The sequence below is a fragment of the Elephantulus edwardii genome, unplaced genomic scaffold (genome assembly GCF_000299155.1).
Source record: "Elephantulus edwardii isolate Elephantulus edwardi_28Jun2011 unplaced genomic scaffold, EleEdw1.0 scaffold00057, whole genome shotgun sequence".
NCBI classification, from domain to species: domain Eukaryota; kingdom Metazoa; phylum Chordata; class Mammalia; order Macroscelidea; family Macroscelididae; genus Elephantulus; species Elephantulus edwardii.
This window is the reverse complement of record NW_006399807.1, coordinates 6,962,617-6,990,479: the sequence shown is the minus strand read 5'-3', so window position 1 is coordinate 6,990,479 and position 27,863 is coordinate 6,962,617. Positions and strand designations below refer to the sequence as shown.

The following is a 27,863-nucleotide window of genomic DNA, read 5'->3' as shown; positions in this document are numbered from 1 at the left end:
CGACCCTAGGAACAGCAGAACCCTGTTCTATCTTGTGCCATCCTCACCATCTCTGACACTCTCGAGCCTATTAATGCAATCACTGTCAACTCACTTGAGGGTTTTCCTCTCCCTAAGCTTGATGTCCCTTCTCCAAGAAAGAGCTTCTCCTAGCCACACGATGCCCCAAGTATGTTAGACGAAGCTTTATCATCTTTACCTCCAAAGAGAACTCTGGCTTCACCTTCCAGCTTATTAAATCTTACCGACTCACCCTAAAACAGATTCATCTCCATTTGTGAGGGTCACTATAAACAGAGAGAATGCTGTGAACACTTCTAGAGAGCTATGTCTCTAAATAATTCTTTTTTACACATGTGTATAAAATGGGCAAGTGCTAGGGAGGAAGTCAGGGAGGGCTGACTTAAAGTCTGTAAGATCCAAGGCTACAAAACTGTTGTAGAATGGGACTGTCCTTGGGAAGTCCACGTTCTAGCGAGTCAGATATTAATGCTACTACCACCTTGCTTTTTATGCCAGTGCATCAACTTACAGAGAGTTCTCCACATGAGCCTGGCAATGGGATATCTGATTGTATCAGGACTTGCCCACAACACTGCCTCCTCCCTCCCTAGCCCAGCAGCAAGGACCTCCTCCAGTACTTCAAGACTCAGTCCCTGGCAGCTCTGCCAGGAAGACATGGGCAAGGAGCCCCAAAGAGCTGCCACGTGGCTCACTCAGAGGCCCTCCAAGCCCGGGCACATGTGCGTTAACAAGCTCAGTGTAGCCAAAACACACAGCAAGGGTGGCCTCCAATTCTTCACACGTCTCGAGAAAAAAAGTCAATAGAGAAAAGGAAATCAAATCAAAAGGGTATCAGGGCCAGGGGAAAAACAAACATATCGGCACTAAAAAGATCTGAAAAAATCTGACACCGAGTTTGGTTTTTAAGACATTCTTTTCGCAGAAGCGCTGAAGGCTTCAGCATTACAGGGACTGTTTTTATTCTTCCACAAGCAATAGCCTGAAAATTCAGACACACTCTCTCTCTCTCACACCCACACACACACACCCCCACACACATATTCACTCTCACTCACACAGACTTTTTTCATGTAGATTATATTCAGCTCACTATATCTTGTTAGACCTGGTAACTTCACCCCTGGTCACAGAGAAAGCAGTCAAATGAAGTGAGTCACAGTCAGTTCTATAACCCAAAAGCCACTTTGAGCTCCACCACTGAGTGGGTACGGGTCGCAGGATCAGACTGACCTGGACTTGAGTGCTGACTCCACCAACCACAGCCTCAGTCATCTGTGACAAGGCATTTAACTTCTAGGAATTTCCTATTTCCCAAGAGTATAACAGGGATAATACTACCCAGAGCACTATCTACTCGTCAATAACTATCTACACAGGATCAAATGGACAGCAGAAACTCAAAAGGTTAGACAGAAAAGCTTAGGATGCATTAAGCTTATGTTAACAGGAGAGGAAAAATTTAGGGGGTAAAAAAAGGTTGGCTGCTTAACTTAAATATAATTGACTTCACTAGACTCAACCGGTGAATGTTTTCCAGTGTATACATTCAAAAACAAATACAATTATTAAAAAATAGAACCAGGTAGAGGAGTACAGGGAAATGCACACACATTGTTTTAGCCCAGGAGCTAGTGCATAGTAACAAACGCATACAACCAAAAGACATAAAAGCAATTAGCACTTATTCCAGGAATTTAAGGATGGTTCAGAATTTAAAAATCAATCAACACAACACACCACATCAAAAGAACAAAGGACAGGAACCACATGATCATTTCTATGAGTGCACAAAAGAATCTTGATGAAAACTCTAATTGAAAGAGAAAGGAAATTCTACAACATCAAGATTTCCATATATTAAAAGACAGCAGCTAACATTATATTTAATAGAAAAAACTGAGAGCTCTCTCCCTAAATTTGCGAAAACAAAGGCATCTACTCTCACCACTTCTGTTTAGTATTACATTGTAAGTCCTAGCCAGAGCAGAAAGATAGTTGTGTTTTTGTTTAAAAATAAAAAGAAAGTAAAAGGTATCCAGATTGGGAATGAAGTAGTAAAATTATCTTTATTTGCAGATGATCTTATATACACAAAATCTCAAAAGGCCTATAACAAAACAGCAAAGTTTCAGAACGTAAGATCTCAGATGGGTTTCCTTAAATCAGCCCTAAGAAATCTGTGCAACAATGAATGAATGAAAACCCCAAATCTCTGTAAATGTTCATTAAGATTAGTAAAATTTAATTTTTTTTAAAAAATCAGAACCCATGTTGCACTGGGAAAATAAAAACCATGCTGCAAAGAACCCATCCAAAATACTAAAGGCTATAAGGTATGCTTGATTAAAGCAATATTCTTTTCATTATTTCCTATGCATCTATGAGTAGACAGTAAATAAGGATGACAGGAGAAGAATTGATGTCTTTGATTTGTGGTGCTGGAGAAAAGTACTGAATTATCCCACGGTCTTCCAAAAAACAAACAAGTCTGCCTTGGAGGAAGTGCAACCAGTGTGCTCCTAGAAGGAAGGATGGTGAAACTCGGTCACATACTTTGGGGCCTGTTGACAGGAGGGAGCAGTCCTTGGAAAAAGACATCATTCTGGGAAAGATGGAGGGACAGAGAGAGACCCAACAGGATGGATGGTCACAGTGACTTTAACAATGGGCTTGAGCACAGGAAAGATCGTGAGTATATCCTAACAACAAAACTGTTTTGATAAAGATTTTTACAGTGAATTAAAGCATTACTACTAACAACCGTTAAAAAAAAAAAAAAAAAGAAATCTGGAAGGGAATGAATTCCATCTGCAACAGCATCTAAGAAAATAAAACACTAAATCAAATCTGCTGCTATCAATTCCCGCTCATACTGATCCATTGCTGTTGCTATTGTTCTTATGAACCTTCAAGTCAGATTTGACTCATAGCTAACCCTCCAGCAGGTTTTCAGAGGCTCTTAACTGCAAGGGAGAAGACTCCCTATCCATCTCCCTTCGAGTAACTGCTGGATTAGAATCACCTACCTCACTCTGTTCCTACAGAACAGAGCAGGACACCTGGATTTCCAAGGCTATCATCTTTATGGAAGCAGGCAATCATATCCCCCTCCCACAGATCAGCTAGTGAAGTCAATCCGTTAAACTTCTGGCAAGGGAACTCTGGGCTATAGGTGTCGTGCTATCAATTCAAATAACTTGCCTCTCTGGAGGTTCAAATTCACCAGCAACTCTGTGGGAGAAAGATGGGCAATCTCCTTCTATGTGATTTACTGCCTCTAAAAGCCAACAGGAGGCTTATGTATGAGTCAGTTTGCCTCCGACCACAATGAAGAGTGACAAATTTTTGGTTAGACACTAAATGTTTTACCCATTGCATCACCCGAGCTCCCTGAGAACAAAAATCAAACCAAAACTCACTGCTCTCAAGTCAAGTCCAACTGATGGCAACCTTCCACCCGGTTATGAGGTTGTAAAATCTCAAACTGGAGACTGTCCCTCTTTCTCCTATGGGGCAACTGGCAGATTCCAATTACTGATCTTTTGGTTAGCTGTCAACACATATGATTCTCAAGAATTAAATACCTGGGAATAAATCTAACCAGAGATGTGAAGGTTTTTATACAATGAAAACAATAAAACATCACTGAAAAAAAAAAAAGAAATGGAAAGATGTTCCATGTTCATAAATTTAATGCTACCAGTACTACCCAAAGCAATCTAAGACTCAAAATCATGATCAAAATTCCAACAGAATTCAGAGAAGAAAGAGAAATGGTAATCCTCAACTTTACATGGAATGGTAAGTCTCACTGCCGCTGGGTTATGGAATTGACCAGGCTGTAAATTTTAACAGAAGACAGCCCATCTTTCTCAACAGGCATAGAAATCAATGGACTAGATATTAAAGTCTAGAAATAAACTCAAGACTGATTGTGATAAGGTGTTAAGGCCATTCCAAAGAAAGAAGAATCTCTACAATAAACGCTGTATATATTTTCAGTAACTAAATTTACAGGAAGAAAAACTAGAAAAAGTATACACACATCATAAAATGTCACTGGCTGTTTCTGTTCCTCAAGAGTTAGATCATCTACCACACACCCACACCCACACCTTGCCCCCAATCTCCCTCTCCTCAGGCCCAGTGAGGAAACCGGACCAAGCCAGTGCCTGAGGCAGAGCAAGGCCTTGGAACTCGGGACACACCAGGGACTTGAAGTCTACTCTCCCATTATCAATCTGACCCCAGTATATGTGCTTAGCCTCTGCAGGCCCTTCCGGAGGTGAGTGAAGGCAGGAAGCTACAGGTATACCCTCATTTTTCTGCTTGACCTTCTGACTCAGCCCTTCTAAATCTATTCCTGTTCTTCCTGGCTACCCAGATCAAAATTTGAAAGACTCAGAATAAATCTATTTTCTCAATGTTGTTGTTTTTTAACAGGTTGACTACAACTCTCTCAGTGACCCTATGAAAAACGGATCTGAACCTTTCCCTATCCTGAGCCAACCTTACTGTCTAACACACCTGAACCCACTGCTATAGTCACCATGTGAATCCATCTTATCTAGGGGTCTTTACAATGACCCTCTATCGTATGATGTTCTTCTCCATAGACTGGTTCCTCCAGGCGACATGCCCAAGTATGGGAGATAGAGCTTCAAAATCCTTGCCTCCAGGGAACAAACTAGTTTCACTCTCTTCAGGAGAGACCTGTTTTGTTAAGTCAATTTACTGGTATAATAAATTAGGTGAGGAAACTTGCTATTCTGTACCAAAAGTTCACTATAACTATCCCACAGGCCTTCTACCGTCCTAATTCTAAGTGAACAGGGCATACAGAAGTGTAACAGAGTTGGCGTGAGCAGTCCTCAGGGGTTCTCTGCACTACCCAGCTCCTCTCTGGCCTCTGTATTCCACTGTGAGCCAAGTGAGTAACACACTTAGAGGTTAAGTCAGTCATGTACTCTTGGAAATCAATTCCCTCACTGCACAAGGGACCCTAGTGGGCAGCAGGCATTACTCAAAGGCAGCTCCCTCCCACCTGAGCTTCAACTTAGAAATGAGGGTCATATTCCAGGAGAGTGAGACAACGGATGAGAAAAACCAGAGCTAATTCCAGTCTCCCCAAGCGTCCTCATGTCCACCAGCTGCTCCTGACTAACGCACCTCTTCCTCTCAGCCTTTACCACCACCACCACCTCCACAAGGCACATGCTGTGCATGCCTTTTGTCCTACGTGGACAGAGAATGACTTTGTAGAAATAGCACTTGGAAAAGTTCCACTGCCTGCCAGGAAAGGGACATGCCCAGTGGGTGGCATGTAAAAACACAGATGTAAAACGAGAAAGCAGCAACTTATATTCAAGGGCAGACCAGGAACTGCACAGCCAAACCCAAGAGAGCTCCAGAGAAGGCCACAGCCTCAGCCAACTCCCTCATGCTGGAGCAGAAACCCATTTCACAAGAGAGAGGGGAGATTTACAATTTACCTTATTTGAGTAAGAGACCAAGGTTCCATACACGTACGTGTATTACTGCTTACAATCTGGTTCTAATTTCCTGGGCAAGAGCTTGTCCCTTGCTCCTGTCAGGCTCTCCCACTGCATCACCTCATCCCAGGTGACTCTGTTCCCACTGGTTGAACTATTATCAGCTCCAGGTGTGAAATGACCAGAACCTAGACTGCCTTAGAAGTTCTGACCAGTCCTGACAGCAAACTAGGACAACATCTACCACCTTGTTGGAAGCACAGTCTTCCCACTCTCCCCACCATGCCCTTACCCATAATATCTTTTTTTTTAACTCTTACTTGCCATCATGATGTCAAGCATTTCTCCCACCTCATTTTCACAACTATCACAGAGTAACACATCATTGTTTTTAGCATAATCATTATTTCACGAGGTAAAAGGAGGCCTGATGGCACGATATTAAGTGCTAACCAGAAGGTTGATGGTTCAAAACCACACAGCAGCTCCCTAAGAGATGTGATACCCAACACCTGTGAAGATTACAGCCTCAAACACCCTATGAGTAGTTCTACTCCATCACGTGAGGTGCTAGGAACTGAAAATCAATTTGATGATTCCTGGCACCACCACTAAAAAGTTAGCAAGATGTGCCTGAAGTTAGGATATAGTAGAAACTGGACTTAACTCCATCCGGTTCACCTGATCCTAAACACTCTGGGGTTTTTGCCATATAGCATGATCATGCTGCCTCCTAATTCTGGCAAACTAATCTCGAGTAGAAGCATGGAGTATGTTAGTCTCGATTACCTATCTAAAAGACCATGTGACACTGTCCAGTCAAAGGGAGCTTGTCTGTCCTCTATTACTTGGGAAGAAATCCAAGTGAGGGAAAGCATATAGTTAAAAAGCTAGCTCAAAGGTCAGCTGGGACTAGACCACAGGTCTCTACAATCTCACTCTAGGCGCCCTGACGATGTAGTGGGTAAGAACTTGGCTGTGGAAGCAAACTCTATGCTCAATAATCTCAAGAGTTAAATCTCCACTGCTGGGCACCTCTGTAATGCCACCACACTATACACAGGCACACATTAAACAAAGTCTGTAGCAGGAGCTTGGCTCCTGAGCTGGCTGGACAGACCGGCCAAGCCTCCATGAAGCTTTCTGGATAATAAAGGCCCAAGAGGCAGTCAGAGGTAGTCGTCCAGCACCCTCAACCACAGTGTTCTTGCCCCAGATAGCCTCCAAGTGATTTCCTGTCTTGACTCTGATGCCCTTGGAAAATTCTGAAGGAAGTGAACAGTTAAAAACCTTTTTTCCCAGAGAAACCAGGCAACTTCTTATTTCATCTCATGACCTCACAAGCCCTTCGTTATCCCAAAGAGTAAAGTGACTAATCCTTTCTCAAATGTCACCACGCATTTGGGCAGCAGGACATCCTGGGCAGCAGTGACGCAACAGGGTGATGCCAGGCAGCCACGCAGTTAGCTGGCTCAGGGAAGGCATGGGCTTCTTGGCTCCCCTGAATCCAAAGTGTCGTCTGCCAGCAGTGCTGGCTGCCTGAGATGTTTGGAACGCACCTCTGCGGGAGAGCCGGGTGTCCGCATCTGTATCCACAAAGAGCTTCATCTGGAACAGGTCTCGTACCTCTTGGGAGTAGAAGGCCAGGATCCCCTCAAAAAGCACAACATCGGCAGGGTAGACAGTGACTGTTTCCTCCTTCCTGCAAAGCACAGAGTGAGGGATAAGCAGAGCCTTAGCACGGGAAATGGGGATGGGACCACAGGCCCACAACCTCTGAAAGTATCAGTCCCTCCACTGCCTCTTTCTCGGTCTCCAACCAGCCACCACTAACAGCCTTCAGACCACCGCTGAAGACCCCGCAAGTGCAAGGTGGCCTGCTACCTTGTCACCCACAGTGACAGCAAGGGTGTCCTTTGGCCAGATTTCTTCCAAGCTTGCACCAAAAAGTAGAATCAGAAGACAGATAGACACAAGTAGATGAGAATTCTTTTTTTTACAAATAAGCTCACCTTCCCAACCTTGGGAAGAAAAAGAGGTTGGGAAGAAAGGGGGAGGGGAGAAGAAAAAGACAAGACAGGAAAGAAGGAAAAAGAATTTCAGTAAAGAGGCTAAAGAGGAGAAAGTATTTAAGAATCTGGAGTTTTATCTGCTCTAGCTGGCACTAGGACCATGAATTAATGCCTGAGAGCTCCCTTAGAAGTCCTTTTTCTTATCAATGCAACAGAGAGATACACTTATCAATGCTCACTGTAACATTTTTCACAACAGCCAAAAGGCAGAATCTACCCCAAGAGTTAATCAACAGCTCAATGGAGAAAACAGAATGTAAAATACACCTAAAATGAAATAATATTCAAGAAGCAAGAGTCTTGATAAATGCTACAATATGAACAAAGCATGAAAACATTATACCGAGTGAAATAAGTCAGACACAAAAGGGCAAATATTGTATAATGCCATTTATATAAAATATCTAGGATAGGTAAGTGCAGACCCGAGTTAAAGTGGTACCAGGGATTAATGAGAGGGAAAGACTTGTTTCAGATAGAGTAATGCTTTTGAAACCGATATTGTTGATGGTGAAAGTTACAAATGTCACTGAATTATATACTTAAAATGGTAAACATTTTTGTTATAGACCTTTTGGAAAAAATTGTTTAAAGGTAAGGAAGCTTAGCTTTAAACACAACATTGTTACAATGGCTGCTGAGGAGCCTCTCACAGATGTGCCCTGGCGGCCCTGCCTCCAGGCAGCTTCTGCATTACACACAGCTGCTCTAGACCAGTGTTAAGCCCACTTAGACAAGACGTGAGTACCACTCCCTTTTTGCTATTACCGCCTTTTATGAACAGTATCTTAATAAATCCAATCTTTGTCTTTGAAAGTTGAAAACATCCCATCTGAGATAATCTCAGCCTTCCGTACAGCAAGTACGGTACGTAACAGTAATAAGATGTATCCTGCCCACCCTCCAAAACCCCCTAAAAACCCAGTCAATCCTAAGTAATTCAAATACACTGTAAGTCAGGGTGACTACCTATATATACACCACTGATTTTCTCTTCTAATCACTCACATGCTCAAAATTCCCTGGAAGTGAGGTAATGATGACCACTGCTGGGTTTACTGCTCATCTTAATCAGCAGACTAGCAAACATCTGGTAAGCCAAAGGAAACCATTTTCGTTTTTATTTCTTTAAGACAATAGGTTTATCTGTGCCAACATATGGAGCTCGACATAGGCAGCTACCAACTAGAGAGGATTCCATTAACACTTCCTTCCCTCTAAACACAGCGTGTTAGCTCAGACTCTGGACTGATCTGATGTCTACACTGTAAGGCAGGCACTGTCAGGAGAACTTACTCATGCAGCAAAATGCAAGGTGTGGAAGATAAAAGAGAAACAAGGCCAGGTCAGATGAGATGACTCTATAGAAACATTCAGAATGGTTTCACTTCAGATGCACATCAGGCTCACCTGGGAGCTTTTTAAAAAATACTTACACCTCTACTCAATACCCCAGAGGTTCTGATTTAATTAGCCCAGGAGTGGAGCTAGGGCAACAGTATTTTTTATACAAAGCTCCCTAGGTGTTTCTAAGATGCACCAGGGCTGAGAAGGGGCTGAGAATTAAGGGGCCAAAAGAATGTGAGCTGCCCACTGTGAGAAGTCACTGTGGTTCAGGGCAAGGTACCAAGTAGGGGAGAGTTTAGAAGATAAATGGGTAAGAAAAAAGATCAATGAGTGAGTGAAATAAAGCTACTTTAGGCAACTCCCTGTGGGCTAAGGAGGCGGTGGAAGGGCTCTGTTGGGAAACAAAGAGAGTATGTTGTGGGAGCCCTAGGACTCCATTTAAAAACACACACCAAGAACAGTGGCTTCTGAGGCTCCCTGTACTGACATGACATCAAATGCTTATCCGCATGCCTAACTCATAAACACCACAAAGGAACAGGTGGTTTTCCAAAACAACAGACGGGCCTCCTGGGAAAATAAGTCGGAATTCATTATTTCCTCAAGTCCACATGTTAGTGTAAAACAGGGAAGACTTCCCAAACAGTTCCGCTCTAAAGAAACATGGATGAACAGCTATTAGTCCAGGTTATACCAGGAGCCACACTGAGTGTTCAGGAGCCCTCAGAGCAGGTTTTCCACTTGGTTTATTCTGATCCCACGTCCCTACTGCTGAGAAGTTCCTTTCCACCCCAGAGATTCAGCATGAGGATCTGTACTTGAACAAGATGCTGGGTTGGGGGGCAGGGGTATGAACTGAAATGAACTGGTTTTTGCCTGGGAAATCCAGACAATTAACTTCAATGAGCTGGCTGCTGGTCTACAAGAAAGGAAAGACCAGAGATGGGTGTCTGCAGTGAGGAGGCGTCTTCTGTCCTCTCAGTCTGACCCCAACAATCTTGGCCTTTCATCATCAAAGGCTCGTGTGTGTGTGTGTGTGTGGGGGGGGGGGGGTGTTGGTCAGTTAACTTTGAATAGACAGATATTTAAACAAGAGACTCAGACCAGAAGGCCCCAGAGAGAGAGCCGCTGCAGTGTGCGCATCATGATTTAGCATGGTCAGCAAAAGTTTACAGTTTTAGAGGTAAGGAGCTTCATTGCCAATTTAAAGGTATGCAGTTCAAAACCACCAACTGCTCCACAGACAGATTGGCAATCTCTTCCCAGGCCATTTACTGCCTCTAAAAACTCACTGTAGGGTCAACTGGACATAACAAAGACCAAGGCAGGGAATCTCTGGTGACCTAGTGTTAACAAACTATGCTACCAACCCAAAGGCACGTAATTAAAATTCACCAGCTGCTCCGTGGGGAAGATATGGGCAATTCCCTCCCATCCCATTTACTATCCCTGAAAAATCTACTGGAGGGTCAGCTATGAGTCAGTTCCATCTTGATAGACACACCAACAACAGAGGATAAGGTAAAAGAGGAATCAGGGTAAGTTAAGCATCTCTAAAACAATGCAGGAAATTTACTGGCGTTTTCTTACTTTTTAACAACTCAATGGAACACTCAGAGGGTAAGGTACTCAATCACCTTTACTGTCCAGACCACCACTCCCACCAACTGCTCACATCCAAAAGCCTCATAAATGACATTCTGGGTCTTCTCTCTTCTGGTCCCCAGAACTACTCTCTCCATTCCCACACTTTAGTACCTCCTGCCACAGGAATTTCACCAAGTGCCCAAGGCTGGAGTCAGGGAGAGCAGTTGTTCCTGATTATCTAAGTGTGATTCTCTCTTATAGCCTGTCAGTGTTCATGTTACCTCCACTTCCTATAAGGAACTCATTTATTTCTGCAATATCTGTAGGGTTTGATTAGACTATTGGACTGATATAGAAGGAGTGGTGTATCATATCTTGTCCTTGGACTCTCTAGGAACAGTAGAGTCTGGCCCATAGGCCAGAAGATCGCTTTGGAAGATATAAATGAAGGCTGAATGTAAATGATGAGCTATCTCTCAACAGCCACCTCTGGCCAAATCTCGTTTATGAGTAAAAAAATTAAACATGTAAGAGTTAAGAGAAAGGGGTCAAGGAAGGAAACAGAAGGAGAAACAGCCCAGAGCTTAAAAACAGCATCCCTGGAGCAATCACCAGCTGAGAAAATGTAAGGAACCACTCTTGGTACAAAACACCCCTGAGGAGTCTACAGAATCTGGCTGGGATTCGACAGCCCAAAAGACATAATGTTAAAACCAAGAGTGCGCCAGAAGCTCTCTACAGCTCTGAAGAGAACTAGAACTCAACTGTCTAGGAGGTTCTGGCCAATAGGGGCCGAAGTCCTTCAGAGAAGGAAGAGAGGAACAAGCCACTCCTCTATGCTCCTGATCAGGGCTCCTGACTTGCCTTTCTGGAGGGTCTAATTCATTCTGAGATCAGCATCTCACACACTATTCCACTCCATTCCATTCCAAATAAACGAGGAACAGAAAGAACAGCCTTCTTGTATTCTTCTAACTAGTCTTCTTATTGTGCCCCCAATGCAACACCTTGTTCCTGGAACAACTCAGGGGTGTAGATGAAAATGAATTTTCAGTCCCTCTTCCAACAAAACAAGCTGGTCAGTCTTGTTCCAAGAAGTTCACAGACCACCTCCTCAAGCTGTGCGTGACCATATGCAAGCTGCTGCCTTCTGTACCCTCAGGCAAGAAATGGGGGGGGGGGGTGTCCTGAGTATACTGGGGAGCAAAGGACAGCCATTCACTTACCGGGAATGGGTGACAAAATCATACACGGGAATCTGGACTGTTTTCCCTTCTGTGATTTCTTTGAGTGTTTTGAAGACGAGTTCATTATCGAAGGCATCTGAAGGAAACCAAGTTGTTAAAATGCTTAATTTTATTATTATTTCTCCTGCAACTGCAATCATGTACAGGGAAATCCTGCAATGCTAACTAACATCACACTCAGAGAAGCAGATAAACTAGATTTCTACCCAATGCAGAATGAAGTCTCTATATCCCAAGATGAATTTATGAATGAATCAGAAAGTGTTTTCTTTTCTCCCTTGACACTCTCCCCTCCTCTTCTAAGTTCATCGTTGTCCTAGCGATTAGTATATCTTAATGAGGTACAATTCAAACTTCCTACGTTTTTGCTTTACCAGCTGAAATTTGCATTGTCTAGGGACTTCATTAGACTGGAAACATGCAGTAAGTACTAGGCTAAGAAGTTTCCACTCCAACAATTATAAGAAACTGCAAACCAATTAAAGGAACAGTGTATTGTTCTGGGACTGCCTATGTAAAAACTATTCTAATATCCATCCTGGACTCTCCCATTGCTCTTTCTGGCGTATTTTTTTGGGAGCCGGGAAGGGGGCAGGAGCAAGGACACAAGCTGATTCTCAAACACAGCAGACACAGAAGTAGTAGCAGTGTGTCTGTTCTACCCTGTGTCACAGCCCAACTTGAGTACATAGGTCATACAGTGTTCACTCACGTTAGACACAGATCCATTCAGAAACTGATAAGCCAAAAACAATGCATTGTAAAATGCCTTCTGTCATATGAGCCCCATAATGACCCTTTAAAGTTACCAATCCATTTCATAGGTGGGGATCCAGAGAGGTTTTGAGAATTCCTGATGAACAGAGATCAACGTGCAGAGGCGCGCACGCACACACCCTTCTTCCAGTCCCCTACTCACCCGGGTGATCGAAGTTGAACTGGCCCTTCAGGGCTTTGGCCTTCTGCTCTGGAGTGAGGACGCGGTAGAAGCTATCCTGGCTAAGGATGACTACTTGCTTCTGGTGATAGTCGACCTCATTCTGTCCCAGGAGTTGCACAATCTTAGCACAAACGGATGACTGAAAGGAGAGAAAAGAACACCAAGGAATAAGGGAACAGAAGTGCATGTGACAGAAAGTCAGTCAAGTCTGCTAAACTGATGCAGGAGATAGAATAAAAACAATGGGAAAAGTGCTGGTGGACCAAAAGCCTCTGGATAATCAAGAGGTGACTGTGCATCCAGCCCCTGCCTCTCTTTACATCCACAGAACACAAAGCCATAGACCTAGAGCTCAGAGTGTCAACGGGAAGCCTAACATCATGGCCTTAATCCTGCTCTGTTGCTTGCTTTTTCCCAAGCCTAGTAAGGGAAGACTTCACACATTGAACAAATATGCCACTTTTTGGATTCCCAATGACATGGAACACAAACATCATGAAAACAAAGAGCAGCCCAATTATGAGAGGAGAAAACAGTTCCAATTGTTCTTAACTTAGGTGCTTTAAAAAAAAGCTATTTGGGTGAAGGTTCACAGAGCAAGTTATATTTCCATTCAACAGATCACACGCACATTTTTGTTTCATGCCATTGACTGTATGTAATCCCCGACACAACATGTAACATCACTCATTCCACTTCTCCTTGGTGTTTCCATTCTCCACTCCCCCTCCTCTGTTCCTCCTATCATCTCTGGGTTTCTGAACTTTGCCCCTGGGCAAATGCTATCCCTTTGATCTTAAGTGGTTAATTTTTCTAAGGAGTGCCGCCTATCTGTTGCTTTTATTTTGGTGAAAAATTGGGCCATGGGGTTAAGTTCAGTTCTACACTTGTTAAGTGACTAGTAGCAACAAGTCTCTGACCAAAGCCCAAACCTAGGTGCTCTGTGATGTGCTGCGAGTAATGCTGCCTTATTTTTATCCATTAACACAGACTCTGAGAATGACTTTTTAAGGGGGCCGGGGAGGAGTACAATTAAAAGGACCAAGGTAGTAAAGCAAAGTGTAGTATTTACCAAGTAACTAATTTCTTCCCTTCATTTAATATAAAGATTAATTTTAAGAACTTGTAAACTACTGAAAAACAATACAGTCTGTTTATACAATTGGTTGACTCAATTATAAGAGATTAAAAATTAGCATATTTGGAGGTTTCTTGGGTTTGGCCTTACTCTTGGAATTTTTTTTTTACTTGCATAGTTTTTAATAAAGATGATAGTATAAAACGCAGAAACAATTATTACCTAACAAAAAGAAGAAATTAGTGTAAAGTGCAAAGGAGAAAGTAATATATAAGAGCAAAATACATCAAGGAAGTATAGCCAAAATAATTCAAGATATGTCTGTAAAATATGGCTGTGAAATATTATTAACATATTTTAAGTGCTTGTTTATATAATTTCAAAATGAGGAAAATCAAAGAAAAGCCAAAAATCAGTATAATTTTTTAAAAAACCAAATACTCATTTAAATATCACCAGGTAGCTGATAGATAAAATATTCATATATACACTTAATTTCTTTTTATTTGAATGAAAGTTTACAGAGACTTTGGCTTTCAACTGAATTTAACCTAGAAAATCCAAGAAAAACAATGCTGTGCATTTGATTTGTGGAGAAGGAAAACTAGCCGTTCCTGTTGCACAAGTCGACGGAAATAAAACTTCTGTACAACATGCTCTACAGTACAAATTGTGGCACATGACCCAAGGAGGATTCCTGAATGAACAAGAATATTTTTACTCAACTGGTTATTTGACGTTAACTTGCTTTATTTTTATAACATTTGTACATATGAACACACAAAAGCACTTAAAACATCCTTGGATTTTTGGAACTGCAGACTGGGGGGAGGGTTTATTCTGAATAATACATAGATAATAAAACCTGAATATAAATCTAACCTGAACCAGAAATAAAAATGGTACAACTATAAAAATTAAGGGCTCTATGTTGTTATTGTTATGTGCCATCGAGTCGCTTGCAACTCATAGCGACCCTATGTACAACAGCTCTAAACTCTGCTCTGTCCTGTGTCAATCTCAGTGTCTCTGACACACTCATCCCGGTTGCCCCAGAGACCGAATCAATCCATCTCCCAGAGGGCTTTCCCCTCCTGCGCCTGCCCTCCACCCTCCCAAGCATGATCTCCAAGGACCCGTCTCTCCTTACAAGATGACCAAAGTATGTCAGATGAAGCCTCAGAATCTTTGCCTCCAAGGAGCAGCCTGGCTTAACCCTCTCCAGGATAAATCTGTTTGTTTTCTTAGCAGTCCATGCATGGCACCCTCAGCACTCTTCTCCAAGCTCAAAAGCATCAATTCTCCTTCTATCCTCCCTTGTCATTGTCCAGCTCTCTGACGCATAACAAGTGATTGCAAAGACCAAGGCCTGTACCAGATGCACCTTAAGTCTCCAGAGACAAACCATTGCTCTTCAGTACTTTAGAGAGGTCCCTAACAGCAGACTTTCCCATCGCAATACGTCTTTTAATTTCCTGGCTGCTGGTGCCAAGAGTACTGATTGCGGAGCCAAGCAGACTAAAGCTGTGAACAATCTCAATCTCTTCACCATCCATCCTGATGCTGTCAATTGGTCCAGTGGTGAGAATCTTCGTCTTCTTGACATTGAGCCTCAATCCATATTGAAGGCTGCAGTCCCTGACCCTCAGCAGCAAGTGCTTCAGGTCCTCTTCAGTTTTAGCAAGCAGGGTTGTGTCATCTGCATAACGCAGATTGTTGATAAATCTTCCACCAATCCTGACACCACATTTCTCCTCATAGAGCCCAGCCTCCCGGATGATCTGTTGTGCAGACAGGCTGAAAAGGTATGGAGACAGGACACATCCCTGGAGTACGCCCTTCTCTATTTTGAACCATGCAGTGTTCCCTTGCTCTGTTCTGACGACTGCCTCCTGGTCCAAGTATAAGTTTCGCATTAGCACGATCAAGTGTTCTGGGATTCCCATTCTTCTCAGAGTCAACCAGTTTGTTAGGGTCCACACAGTCAAACGCCTTTGCATAATCAATGAAGCACAGGTAGACATTCCTCTGGTACTCCCTGCTTTCAGCCAATATCCACCTAACAATAGCTACAATATCACTAGTACCATGACCCCTTCTAAACCCAGCCTGGACTTCTGGCAGTTCTCTGCTGGTGTACTGTTCCAGTCATTTTTGGATAATCTTCAGCAGAATCATGCTTGCATGTGAAATCAATGATACTGTTCTATAGTTTCCACACTCTGTTGGGTCACCTTTCTTTGGAATGGGAACAAATACAGATCTATACAACTATAAAATATAATTTAAAATTTCCTTTACTTCAAGTCTATCTGTGAAAGGGCAAAGTCATATTGTGACCTTTACTCAAAACCAATTCATAGCTGATCTTCCAGCAGACTTTCAAGCTGTAAAAAGAGCCATTCTTGGATAAGCCAGCAAACTCCCTATGGCCTAGGCCAAAAGAACAGCCTGTTAAGATATACAATAGGTGTAATCTTACAGACTTGATGATCACCACAAGGAGCCTGTGGCATAAATGTTTTGGCTGCTAACAAAATGGGAGTGATTCCAACCTACTCAGACACTCTGCAAAAAGGCAGCCTTAGTAATCTACTCTGTAAAGATGACAAGGGGGGAAAACCCTATGGAACAATTACCCTGTCAACACCAGGCTCCTACTGGAATGGACTCATGGCACCTAACAGCAGTGCTCAGCACAATTCTCTAGCAAAGACAAAGAACATCTATGTTCCCAACAAGCAGAAAGTAAGAATATTTTGTTGGCTAACAACTGCAACTCTTAGTTGCATTTTTCCAGGACCTGGTTGGTAATCCTTACCCCCTTCAAAACACACTCTCTCTCTCTCTTTCTCTCTCTCTTACTTGTTAACATCTTAACTGATTACTGTTGTCTGGCTTTATTCAAAGTGTTCCACTATAGCCACAAAGGTCATAATATCCTTTAGGATTGAAGAAACAGACCACATTAAACAAATCGCTTTACCACATATGCTAGGAAAAGTCCCATAGTGCAAATGGTTTCATGTATCAGTTCTACTCTGTTCTAAACAGGAGCCCTGGTGGCTTAGTGGTAAGAAACTACAGTGCCAATAAAAGGTCCATGGTTTCAATCTGCCAGCTGCTCCGTGGAAGGATGGGTGATTTCCTTCCGTGCGATGGATTGACTGTCTCCGAAAGCCTGCTGGGTATTCAGACAGGGGTCAGTTCCTACTCAATGGTACACAACAACAACAATTCTGTTGAGTAGAAATTGACTCAATAACTTTTTGGTTTGGTTTTCTAGAGTATTCTTTTTCCAGTCAGCAGGTGACAGGCACGAGTCTGAGAGGTTCATTGTCTTGTCCAAGGCACACGGTTGGTAGAGCAAGGATTCCAACCCAAGCAGTCTCACTCAGGAATCCTTCCTTCACCCACTGCACTGCCTCACAGACAGATGCCTCAAGCACATGTCAAAGTGGGGCAATGTAGAAGGAAGACCAAAGAAGAATCTATGCCTTTGAAGTGTGGAGTCGGTAAAGAATATTGAGTATATCATGGACTGTCAAAAAAACAAATCAACCTATCTTCGAAGAAGAGCTGGTAGAGTCCTCTGAAGCAATGATAGTGAGAGCCCCTCACATACTTTGGGTGTGGTATCAGAGCGGGTCACAGTCTCTGAAGGAGGACATCATGCTTGGAAAAGTGGAGGCTCAGAGAAGGCTAGGAAGATCCCTAAGCAGATGGACTGACTGACACAGCTGAATGCACAGCCTTGAGCCCAGCAGAGATGCTGAAGATGGGCAGGATCAGGCAAATGTGTTCTGTTCATAGTGTCTGTCGCTATTTGTCAGACAGCTCCTGACAACACAACAATCAAGATTATGTCCTGCTTCTGCCACTTCGAGGACAAGCACATATTTAAGAGTTGCTTTTGAAGACAGTATCACAATTACATAGCGGTTTTTTAAATATGGAAATGGAAACAGACTCATCCAAATTAAATTACTTGGTCAAAGAGCTGAGATTCAAACCCTTATGAGGGGCTTAAAATAGCCCACTAGCTCCAACAATTTCAAATGTCCAGTCCTTTTCACTATACTAACATTGGGAGCTCTGGTGACCTAGTGTCAAGGAGGTACGCTGCAATCCTGAAGGCACGCAGTTTGAGGCCACCAGCTGCTCAGCAGGAGGATGGGCAATCTCCTCCTGTGTGATTAAGTGCCTCTGAAAACCTGAGTCAGCTATGGGTCAGTTCTACTCAGTACAAAATAACAACACACCAACGCTGAGGTAACAGTTCAGATGTTATGCATTAAGCCACTCCACTTCTGGAACAATGACAGAGGAAGAAAGCAAGGAGGGGGAATGGTTAGAAACACTGTTTTGTCTTAGCACATCATTAAATGTCAGCGTTTGTTAAATTTCATGTTAACTAAATGCAAGCTCTGATGGCCTAGTGGCAAGGAACTGCACTGTCAATCCAAAGAAAGTTACAGTTTGAATTCACCAGCTGCCCTGAAGGAGAGAAAGGGAACAAATCTCCCATGTGACTTACTGCCTCTGAAAACCTGCTGGAGAGTCATCTATGTGTGGTTCAGTTCTGACTTGATGTCACAAAGGCAAGCAAGAGATTTTTATTATCAAAAAGCATTAATTAAAAAAAAAAAAACCACACCAACCAACAACAACCCATCATATACAAAAACATATAATAGACATACTCTAAGTTTGCAATCTAAATTTGGATTAGTTTTGAAGAATCCAGCCATTAAGAATTAGTAATGATGGGGCTTAGAAAAATCTTTTAAGCAAAAGCTGTAGGGTTAAATCTCATAAACGTCGATGGTGAGGGGGTGCGGCTTACAGTGGCTTCAGGAATCCTCCCAGCTCTGCAATTCTGAGATCATGCCAACATTCTATTTCACAACAAAAGCCAGTGCAACAGATGTGCTGAACAATGAAAGCTCCTTTTGCTCAAAGACACCTCCCATTCAGGAAGTCCCTAAGGCAGTCAGCATCTAAGCCAGCTGGTAGTTTCCAAAAGAACAGCTGCTGAGGTTCCCACATTGACAGTACAGTTCTCTAAAACCATCTTCTCAGAGAACGTGGCTCAGACGGCTTAAACACCACCTTACAGGGCTATTTCTAGTGTGTATCTCTTCCAGGTCTATTCTTAAGTCCCTCCTGTCCAACTGCAGTATTGCAGAATGAGTATGTTGACCAACCAAACCACCTCTCAGTCCTAGTTCCCTACTCCCAACACTAAACTGCTCACTTGGAACTTGGGTGAGAGAAAGTAGGGCAGGTCAGGGCAGCATAGCTCTCACCACAGCCTTAGAGGAACAAGATGGTTTTCTCATGGGTATGCCTTAAGAAAGGTCAAAGGAATTTGCAGAGAGCCACGCTACATAGCATTATACTGTGACACGGGTGATATTATTGCTGATGTCAGGGAGACCTTATCTGATATCTGAGAATACCAAAAACATATCATTAGTGGGAAAACTTAGCAAACAGTATTTCAAGGCAAAACGTGCCCTCTCCCCACCCCTCTAAAAAATACCAAACTCTGAAGGAAAGAAGGCAGTGCTGCCCCATTACAGTTCCCAAGGCTGTCTGTCATCTTTATGAAGCAGATTGCTTTCTTTCTTCTGAAGTGTCTGGTGGGGTTCAAACCATCAACCCTTCTGACAATAACCAAGCTGTTAACACGGTGTCACCAGGGCTCCTTAGCTCCAGGTGAGGCATCCTGACTCCACACTTCCTCCCTACCCCGTAAGAAACTTCATTCAGAGACCACCCTAACTGAGCACTCCAACAGCTGATCCTGAAAGAAGTCGCGCTGCTCAGCTGCTTCAGACCGGAAACCCCATCTACTTCCTTTCCTCTGGGAACGCACGAGGCACATCGACTACACTTGCCAGTGACTTTCCTGATCCTTGTCATTAAATAATAAGAAAAGCACTAATTTCTATAGTGTCTATCTGGAAGAAATCACCATGAGCCTTCAGTAAGTCCATCATCCCTCAGGGGGTGAGGGCTGCTCCCTACAAGGCTCCCTCTAACTTATATGCATGAGAAAATCAAAGGGCAGTAGCTTTTTTATCATAGGTAAAGCTCACAATAAAGCTCAAACTTGCTAACTCAACTCCCATCACACTGACTGGGTAGCAATAATAGGGATGTGTCCTCACTCAAATCCTTCCCTGGGAGCACCTGCAAGGCCATCTACACCTGAAGTCATGGAGGGCCCTACACTCACACATGTTGACTGGATTCTCATAGATACAACACAGTAACTACCACCACCACTACCACCCACATAACAGAAACAAACTAACTTATTTGAGGGTCTTAAATAGAAAAAAGAATCCCTGTGTGGTGCAAATGCTGAGTTGCATTAGAGCTCACTGGTAACCAAAAGGGTGGAGGCACAAGTGCAAGGAGCTACTTCTAAAAACCAGTTGTTGAAAAACCTGTGGAGCACAGTTGTACTCTGATATGTATGAGGATGCCATGAGTCAGAATGAGACACCAAAGAGCAATCACCAGTCAATCCAATAACCTGGGAACCCCTGGGTATATGGACCATTTGCAATTCAGCATTTATCTCCAGAGCCCTGAAGGCCTTGGCACCTTGAGGTTCCCACAAATGTTTAGTCAACTGATTACCACAGCAAATGACTAAGAATCCCCTCCCCCCCCCCATTTTTTTTTTTTGGCACACCAAGAATTTCAGAGATATAATCTGTTCTGATCATTCTTAGAATCACCTTGATTTGGGTTATTCTACCAAAGATCCCATCCCAAAGTACACAAGTGCCTTGGGCATAAACAGTCACAACAAGTCTCAGCTCTCCTCTTTTTTTCTTGGTATAACAAGAGTCCCTGTGTTTTAGGCTGGGCACATGACTATTTCCCAGCCTCCTCTGCAGCAGGTTGTGACTGTGATTAAGTTATGACCACTGAGATAAGCAGAAGTGTTAAGTGGCAGCTTCCTGGAACCTCCTTTAAGAGAAATGTCCCCTCTTCTACTCTTCCTCCTTCCTACTGGCTGGAATAAAGATTTGATGGCTGGAGCTCAAGCAGCCACCTTGTAGCATCCACATGAAGCTAAAGGTGGAACAACTAAACAAAAGGAATCTGAGAACATGGAGCTGGGAAAGGAATGAGAGTGAAGTAAACTGCCTTGTACAAACCCTGTCATTTGAGGTTTTCTGTCACTTTCAACTAACAATACTGATGTCAGCACCCACATATCTATGAGAATCCAGAAGGCTCTTACTGTAAATCTCTTAAAAACTGGAGAAATACTCATCTACTGGGCCAAAAAGCTACCCTATTCATCATAGGAGTCAAGTTATTAACTCATCAGCCAGGTGATCCCATGTGAATTTGAAAAGGTGGGAAAGAACAAATATCTTAGCTGGGTGACCTCAGATGACTACATACTTCTCTGACTACCGCCACCTGGCATCTCTATAAATGGGCATACTTTACTTTCTTCAACTTTGGAGAAACTAAAATAAAAACCAGCAAACTGCAAGTATGTGGCAACCCTGCATTAAACAATTCCACTTTTCCAAACTGCATGTGCTTACTGTCTGTGTCATATTGTAGCATTTCTCTTAATATTTCAAACTTTTAACACTACTGTATACTTAACAGACTAAGGTAAAGTTAACACAACTTGTATATGTACTGCAGTGGTCTGGGGCAGAACTTCCAAGAAGGCTTCCTGAAGTCTTCAAATCAGAGTTAAATATCCCTCCCAACTTCAACCTCTTCAGCACATGCATGAGCTAAAGGTCAAGATCTCCAAAGAAGAAGCAGTATCTGGATGGGGAAAACCCAAGGACTATAGACTATACTACACAGAAATGTTCCCCACAACATAAGTTTCCCATTTTAATTCCTGATTCATATGCTGGTGCTGCAAAGGCTGTCTAATCTAGATGTCAATAGTTACCAATAAGCATGCTGCCACAACTTACAGGTCAACTGTCAATATATTTGAAAAATTGACTCCAGAGCTCATAAAATTGCATGTTTGGCTTTACCTGTTTAGAATCACTAGCATGTAAGAGGAATTACCACAGAGGATGTATCCTTTGAGATGGGATCCCTGGAAGAGAAATTCAAATCAAGACCATGATTCTAAGAAGGAGCAGGACAGATTATAATCGCTGAAATTCCATGTCTTTTTTTTTTTTTTAAAAAAAAGAGACTTTTTTTAAAGGCATTTGCTGTGATGGTAAGTTGAATAAACAACTGGTGTGAGCCCCCAGGTTCCAAGACCTTGTCTGGCTCTGGAGATAAACGCTGAACTGCAACTGGTCCTTGTATCCAGGAGCTTCCAGGGTGACTTGTGATTGCTTTTTTCATCGAAAATTTAAATAGATTAAGAGAGGCAGTTAACAGCTAATACGCAGCTGAGTGCCTTACATATATACATTTAATCCTTAAACCAACTCTATGAAGTGAGGAACTTATTATGCTTATTCCATAGAGAAGGAAACTGAGACACAGAAAAAGATGCCCCTCATCTCCCTCAAGGTCACACAGCCAGTAAACAGCCGGGCCAGTCTTCAACCTTAAGTAGACTGGCTTCCTAATGCATGCTCTTTACTACTAACACTTTCCTTGCCACAATGTCACAAGAAGATAGAAAGAAGCCTCTACTCTTTAAGAGACGACCTTAATTAAGTATGTCCCTAATATTGTTTAAGCTACAACTTCCCAGACTCTGAAAACCTGAAGGGTCAGCTAGTAGTTGGTTTAGATTTGAGGACAATGAATTGACTCCTTATCAGCTATCTTAGTATCTGGCACTTCTTCCTGCTTACAACAATAAAAAAAAAAATTAAAAAATCATTGTCTCAGTTGTGAATCACAAGGGAAGACATTGCTCATCTTTCTCCAAAGGAGCAGCTAATGGATCCAAACTGACTGACTTTTGGTTAGCACTAAGAACACCAAACAAAACAAACTACTTAAAATTGCCTTAAACCCAGATCTGGATTCATGTGCCTCCTTTCTGAGCACCCCAAATCTCTGATCCCACCCATCCTATTCCTCCCTCTAGTCTTAAATTTGAATACTTTTTAAAGTGGGTAGCTCAACAAAGGGGCCTCAGATCATCAATAAGCATGGCTGGGCCTACGCAGAGGGTACAGACAGGACATGTGTGGTCACTACCTGGGGGCACTGGGGCCAGTGGGTAATGCAGCAGACAAGCACTGCCATGGGAAGCAAGTACTCCACACAGGCTGAGTTCTCTCTGGCTGCATACTCGGGCCTAATAATCGGCAATGACTACAGTGAGAAGTGGCAAACCTACCTGCTTGCCTGTACCTAGTATAGAAGGTACTGGCAGGCAAGGTGAGCAGGTTTCAGCCAACCGCAGAAACTGCCCACAGAGAAGAGCAGCGCCATGGATGTACCGCTGAAATGACTCTTGGTGTCTGAGAAGTACCTGGTCACACATATTTCTGCAGACCCACAGAGTCCTTAGAATTTAGCCATGTTGCTAAGTGAGGTGGCTGTTGTGTACTAAGTAAAAACTGACCCGTATCCGACCCTCCAAAAGGTTTTTCAGAGGCAATGAATCATACAAGAGAAAACTGTCCATCTTTCTCCTGTAGAGCAACTGGTGGATTCAAACCGCTCATCTTTGGTTTGGGAGCACAATTGCTTACCTCTAAACTACAAGAGCTCCCTGGTAAGTGAGGGGTGGGTGCGTATATGGGAGCTGCTGGTAACAGAACATTCTTAGCAATGCTCTATAGTTCAGTCTTTTGACAGGTCCCGAAAGCACAGTCTTACAAATTAATTTTTCTAATCTATTTTTTACTAGGAAAAAGGGCAAGACAACAATTCATCTCTAATCACCTGTAATTCACTCTTGTATAAAAAAGGATGGTAGGTGTATGCTTAAGAGACCTGAGGCTGGAACTCTGTGAAACAAGAACCCAGTTATAGGTGATGGGAACAGAAATTTAAAACTCTCACCACACAGAAATAGTATACTCATGGTGGCCATTGTTAAGTATTAGTAAAACATTTTGTTCAAAAAGAGTATAAAAAAAGAATCATAACAACAGTCCTACTCTCTTATCTAATAACAAACATAATTGCATCAATAACACAAATAAATGTAAAACAGAGTTAGGTCAGGATGTATTCTCTGACTAACCTAAAAACATGTATGAGGCATGAGTGAACATGAGGTAGGGAACTGGAAAGTAAACTGAGTAAAAACAGCAACAGTTGTACAGGGGTAAGGATGCCCATACCCACAAATGAAGTCAACGTCTGAGTTCATCAACAGCTGCAACTATACAAAGGTATCAAGACAAGACTGTCTTGGGTATTTAAGTGGGCATGAAGGCCTCAAAACAAAATTTAAATGACTCAGCACACAAACAACGATTAATTTTCACTTCCTTTTGCTTACTGGTGCTCTGGTGGCTTGCTTAGTAGCAAGGAACTGCACTATCAATGCAAAACAAAACAAAACAAAACAAAAAAACCCCAAAAAACCCCACAACAAAAAGCAGGTGTGAATCTACCTGCTGCTCTGAAGGAGAAAGATGGGCAATCTCCTGTCACATGTGATGTCCTGCCTCTGAAAACATGCTGGAGGGTCAGCTATGGGACGGTTTTGACTCGACAGCATATACAACGACAACTTGCTTATTGAGCCTGAATACGAAATTTGCGGATACTTCTTTCTATTCTCCACAGCACTAGCATAAAAGGTACTTCACACACATACATTTCAGAACAAATAAAAGGCTGAATCTAGGCTTATCACTAGCTTTGGTGAATTTGCTGCTTACAAACCTCCCTCCAAAAAAGGTGGAAAGAACAGGGCTGCTGGAGCGTCAATTATCATTGCTCTGTGGGTGAACGTGGTTGTTGGGTCTACTTCCTTCCCTCTTTGACTTGAGGGTTAGTTAGGAGGCAATTCTAGGACCCAGCAAACAGACCCTTTGTTCTGGAGACATACCAAAACTCCCCCAACTGCCACAGTCCGACTACTGAATTAACAGTGTATGTAGGGCTTAGGCCCTTCTAGGTAAGAGGTACAAAATAGAAAAGTTAATCAACCTTACTTTTGTCGTACAAACCCCCGAGTTAATGATTTCTTTTCAGTTGTCCTTATTCAAAGTGTGGGAAACTAGAAGACAGAATATCTGGTTCTCAACAGACATATTTTCAAAAAAAAAAGAAAGACATTCTTTCCTTTCTAAGTTCCCCATTTAGGGCTCCTTCGGCTCTGATGTCTAATGACCAACTACAGGGAAGCAAGGAAAGAAAATCGACAGCATGTGCCAAGTGTTCACTTCCCTTCCTTTCAGATAATCTTTCTTGTCTTTGAAGGGAGCTCTAGTTGCCTAGTGCTAAGAAACTATGTGGCGATCCTGAAGACAAAACAGTTCAAACTCATCAACTGCTCCACAGGAAAAAGAGGGGCAATCTATTATTGTGCTATTAACTGCTTCTGAAAACTGGCTGGCACGTCAGCTGGTTCCGACGGTACACAACAACAAACAACCATCTGAAAACTATTCAAAGCCAGACTGTCTCAATTCTCTGAGTCTGTCTGTCCTAGATTTTTCTGGCTTCATCAACCACCACCACCTCCTAAAGCCTTCTGGAATCAAGATTCTAACAACAATAACAACAACAAAAACAAGCAAACAAACAAACAAAAACCCACCAAACAAAGGAGTTCTGGTGGTGTCATCTGTAGGGTGTTGCTCTACTAACCAAAAACTCAAAAAGTGGCCACGGTACACTCTACAAGGCTGGTGAGTTTTACCATATGGGAAAGCATCCTACATTTCTAGGATTAATGTGCTGTTGCTGGGGACCCCTGAGCTGGTTTTCACTGACAGTGACCCATGTGACAGAGCTGAACTGCCCCATGGGGCTCGTAGGCTGTAATCTCCACAGAAGCACACCAGCTCTTTCTCTCAAGGAGCGGCTGGATGGTTGGTTCAAGCCTCTGACCTCTTGTTTAGCTGCCCCAGCACTCAAACATCTCCACTACCAAGGTTCCTTCGGACTAACCTACTTTGCCAAAAAAAGAGGTGCTAAAAGAAGATATCCTGTGCTCACTTTGGAAGAGCACATACTAAAACTGGAACAATACAGAGAAGATTAGCATGGCCCCTGCACAAGGATGAAACGCAATTTCGAGAAGCCTTCCATATTTTTTTTAAAAAGATATCCGTTTGCATACAATTGTATTTTATTTCACTAATATTTTGAACTGAAACAACACATAATGCCAGACTTGTTTTAGACCCATACAAATAAATGCACCCAACTGATTTTTAGTCTTCTCAACAAATGGTACAGGGACAACTGGACAGCCACACAGGAAAATAAACTAAAAAAAACAGAACAAAAAAACCCCAACTTTGATCAAAATCTCATACCTCAAAATCTACCTCATAGTGGATCGAAGACTTTAACATAAAACTCAAACTTTTAAGAGAAAAATGGAGAAGAAAATCTTCAGGCTCTAAGACCGAGTACATATAAAACTTGAACTCACTGCTGTCAAGTCAGAACAGACTCACAGCTACCCTGCGGAGGGTTTTCAGAGAATGTAAACTGCATGGGAGGTGGCTGCGGGTCTTTCTCCCCTGCAACAGCTGGCAGATTCACACCAGCTGCTGTGGGTTGGAAGTGCAACTCCTTACCCACTATGCCACTGGAGCACTCCAGAATAATCTCAAAATCCAGCAGTAAAACAAAAAACTCAATTAGAAAATGAGCAAAAGACACTCACTGACATTTCACCAAAGAGAATATACACAGGTGGTAAATAAACATAAAAGAAGATGCCCAACTTTTCAAGAGCCATTAAGAAATTGTGGCTTGGAGAGCTACCTGGTGGCCTAGTGGCAAGGAGCTGCAACTACAATCCCAGAGGCGCACTGTTCGAATCCACCAGATGCTCTGCCGGGGAAGGAGGGACAATCTCCTCCTGTACCAGTCAGTTCTGATTTGACGGTACACTACACAAAAAATAATAAAATAAAATAAAATTTAAAAAAAATTGTGGCTTAAAACCACAGTGAGATAGTATTACTACATTCTCATGAAACTGGTTCAAATGAGAAACAGTGATACAGCAAATGCTTTTGAGGATGCTGAGAAGTTGGAGCATTCAAGCACTGATGGTGGGATGTGAAAAGCACACCCACCCTGGAAAAAGTTTTGGAGTCTTCGAAAACTAAGCATGTACTATCATATGACTTAGCAATTGTCCTCCTGGATGTTTATCCCAAAGAAATGACAACTTATATTCACACACACAAAAAACTGTGACACAATCATAACATGGGAAAATTCTCTGCAATAAAGAGGAACAACTGATAGACACAACAAACAAATTAAATCTCCAGAGAATTATGTAGCATGAAAAAAGCACTTCCAAAAGGTTAAATACTACATGGTTCTATTTATCTAACCCATGTGTATTCTATACTCTAGAAATGGCAAAATCATAAAAACTGAAAACTGACAGTGACTAGCAACCGGCAGAGATGTCAGTGAAGGTAAGAGGTAAGGATGGATAGCTACAGAGACCAACAGGAGGCTTACAAGTGATGGAAACGGTCTGTATCTTCACTCGATACAACATCCTACCTACAGTGCTATTTTACTTTTTTAAAAAAAAATTTTAATTTTAATGTTTACACAAAGTTGGCTTTTCTTTCATTCATTGTACCTTTTCCTCTACAGCCCCCCAGTTCACTAAAAAAAAATAAATTAATTAATTGTTGCATCATTTCCTAGCAGCCCACCCCCAAGTCCACTTTGTTATGCACCTCTTATTCTGGACTGCGGTCATACAAATAATGCCTAATCATTTATTACTTTTAAACAGTTCTTTTCTTCATCTGTTCTAATGTAGTGTTCATTATTTATCCCCTCTTTTCTTAGCTTCTCCAACTCCCATGTCAGTCCTGTGTTATAATAGTGGTGTTATGCAGTATTTGTCCTTTTGTGACTGAGATATTTCACTCAGCATAATGTCCTCTAGGGTCACTCATGTTGTGTAATATTTTATGA

The 27,863-nt window shown here is 42.4% G+C and overlaps 1 protein-coding gene across 1 annotated transcript in view; it reads right to left on the bottom strand.

Annotated features, from left to right (window-relative positions):
• Window positions 1–27,863, bottom strand: part of LOC102848661 (uridine-cytidine kinase 2-like) — an 81,590-nt gene that overhangs the window by 15,130 nt on the left and 38,597 nt on the right. Inside the window, exons 2-4 of the mRNA XM_006887381.1 lie at window positions 12,689–12,848; window positions 11,749–11,845; window positions 7,076–7,218 (exon numbers count right to left, since the gene is read on the bottom strand). Coding sequence (XP_006887443.1) covers window positions 7,076–7,218; window positions 11,749–11,845; window positions 12,689–12,848 — 400 coding nt within the window. The remainder of the gene's footprint in view (window positions 1–7,075; window positions 7,219–11,748; window positions 11,846–12,688; window positions 12,849–27,863) is intronic.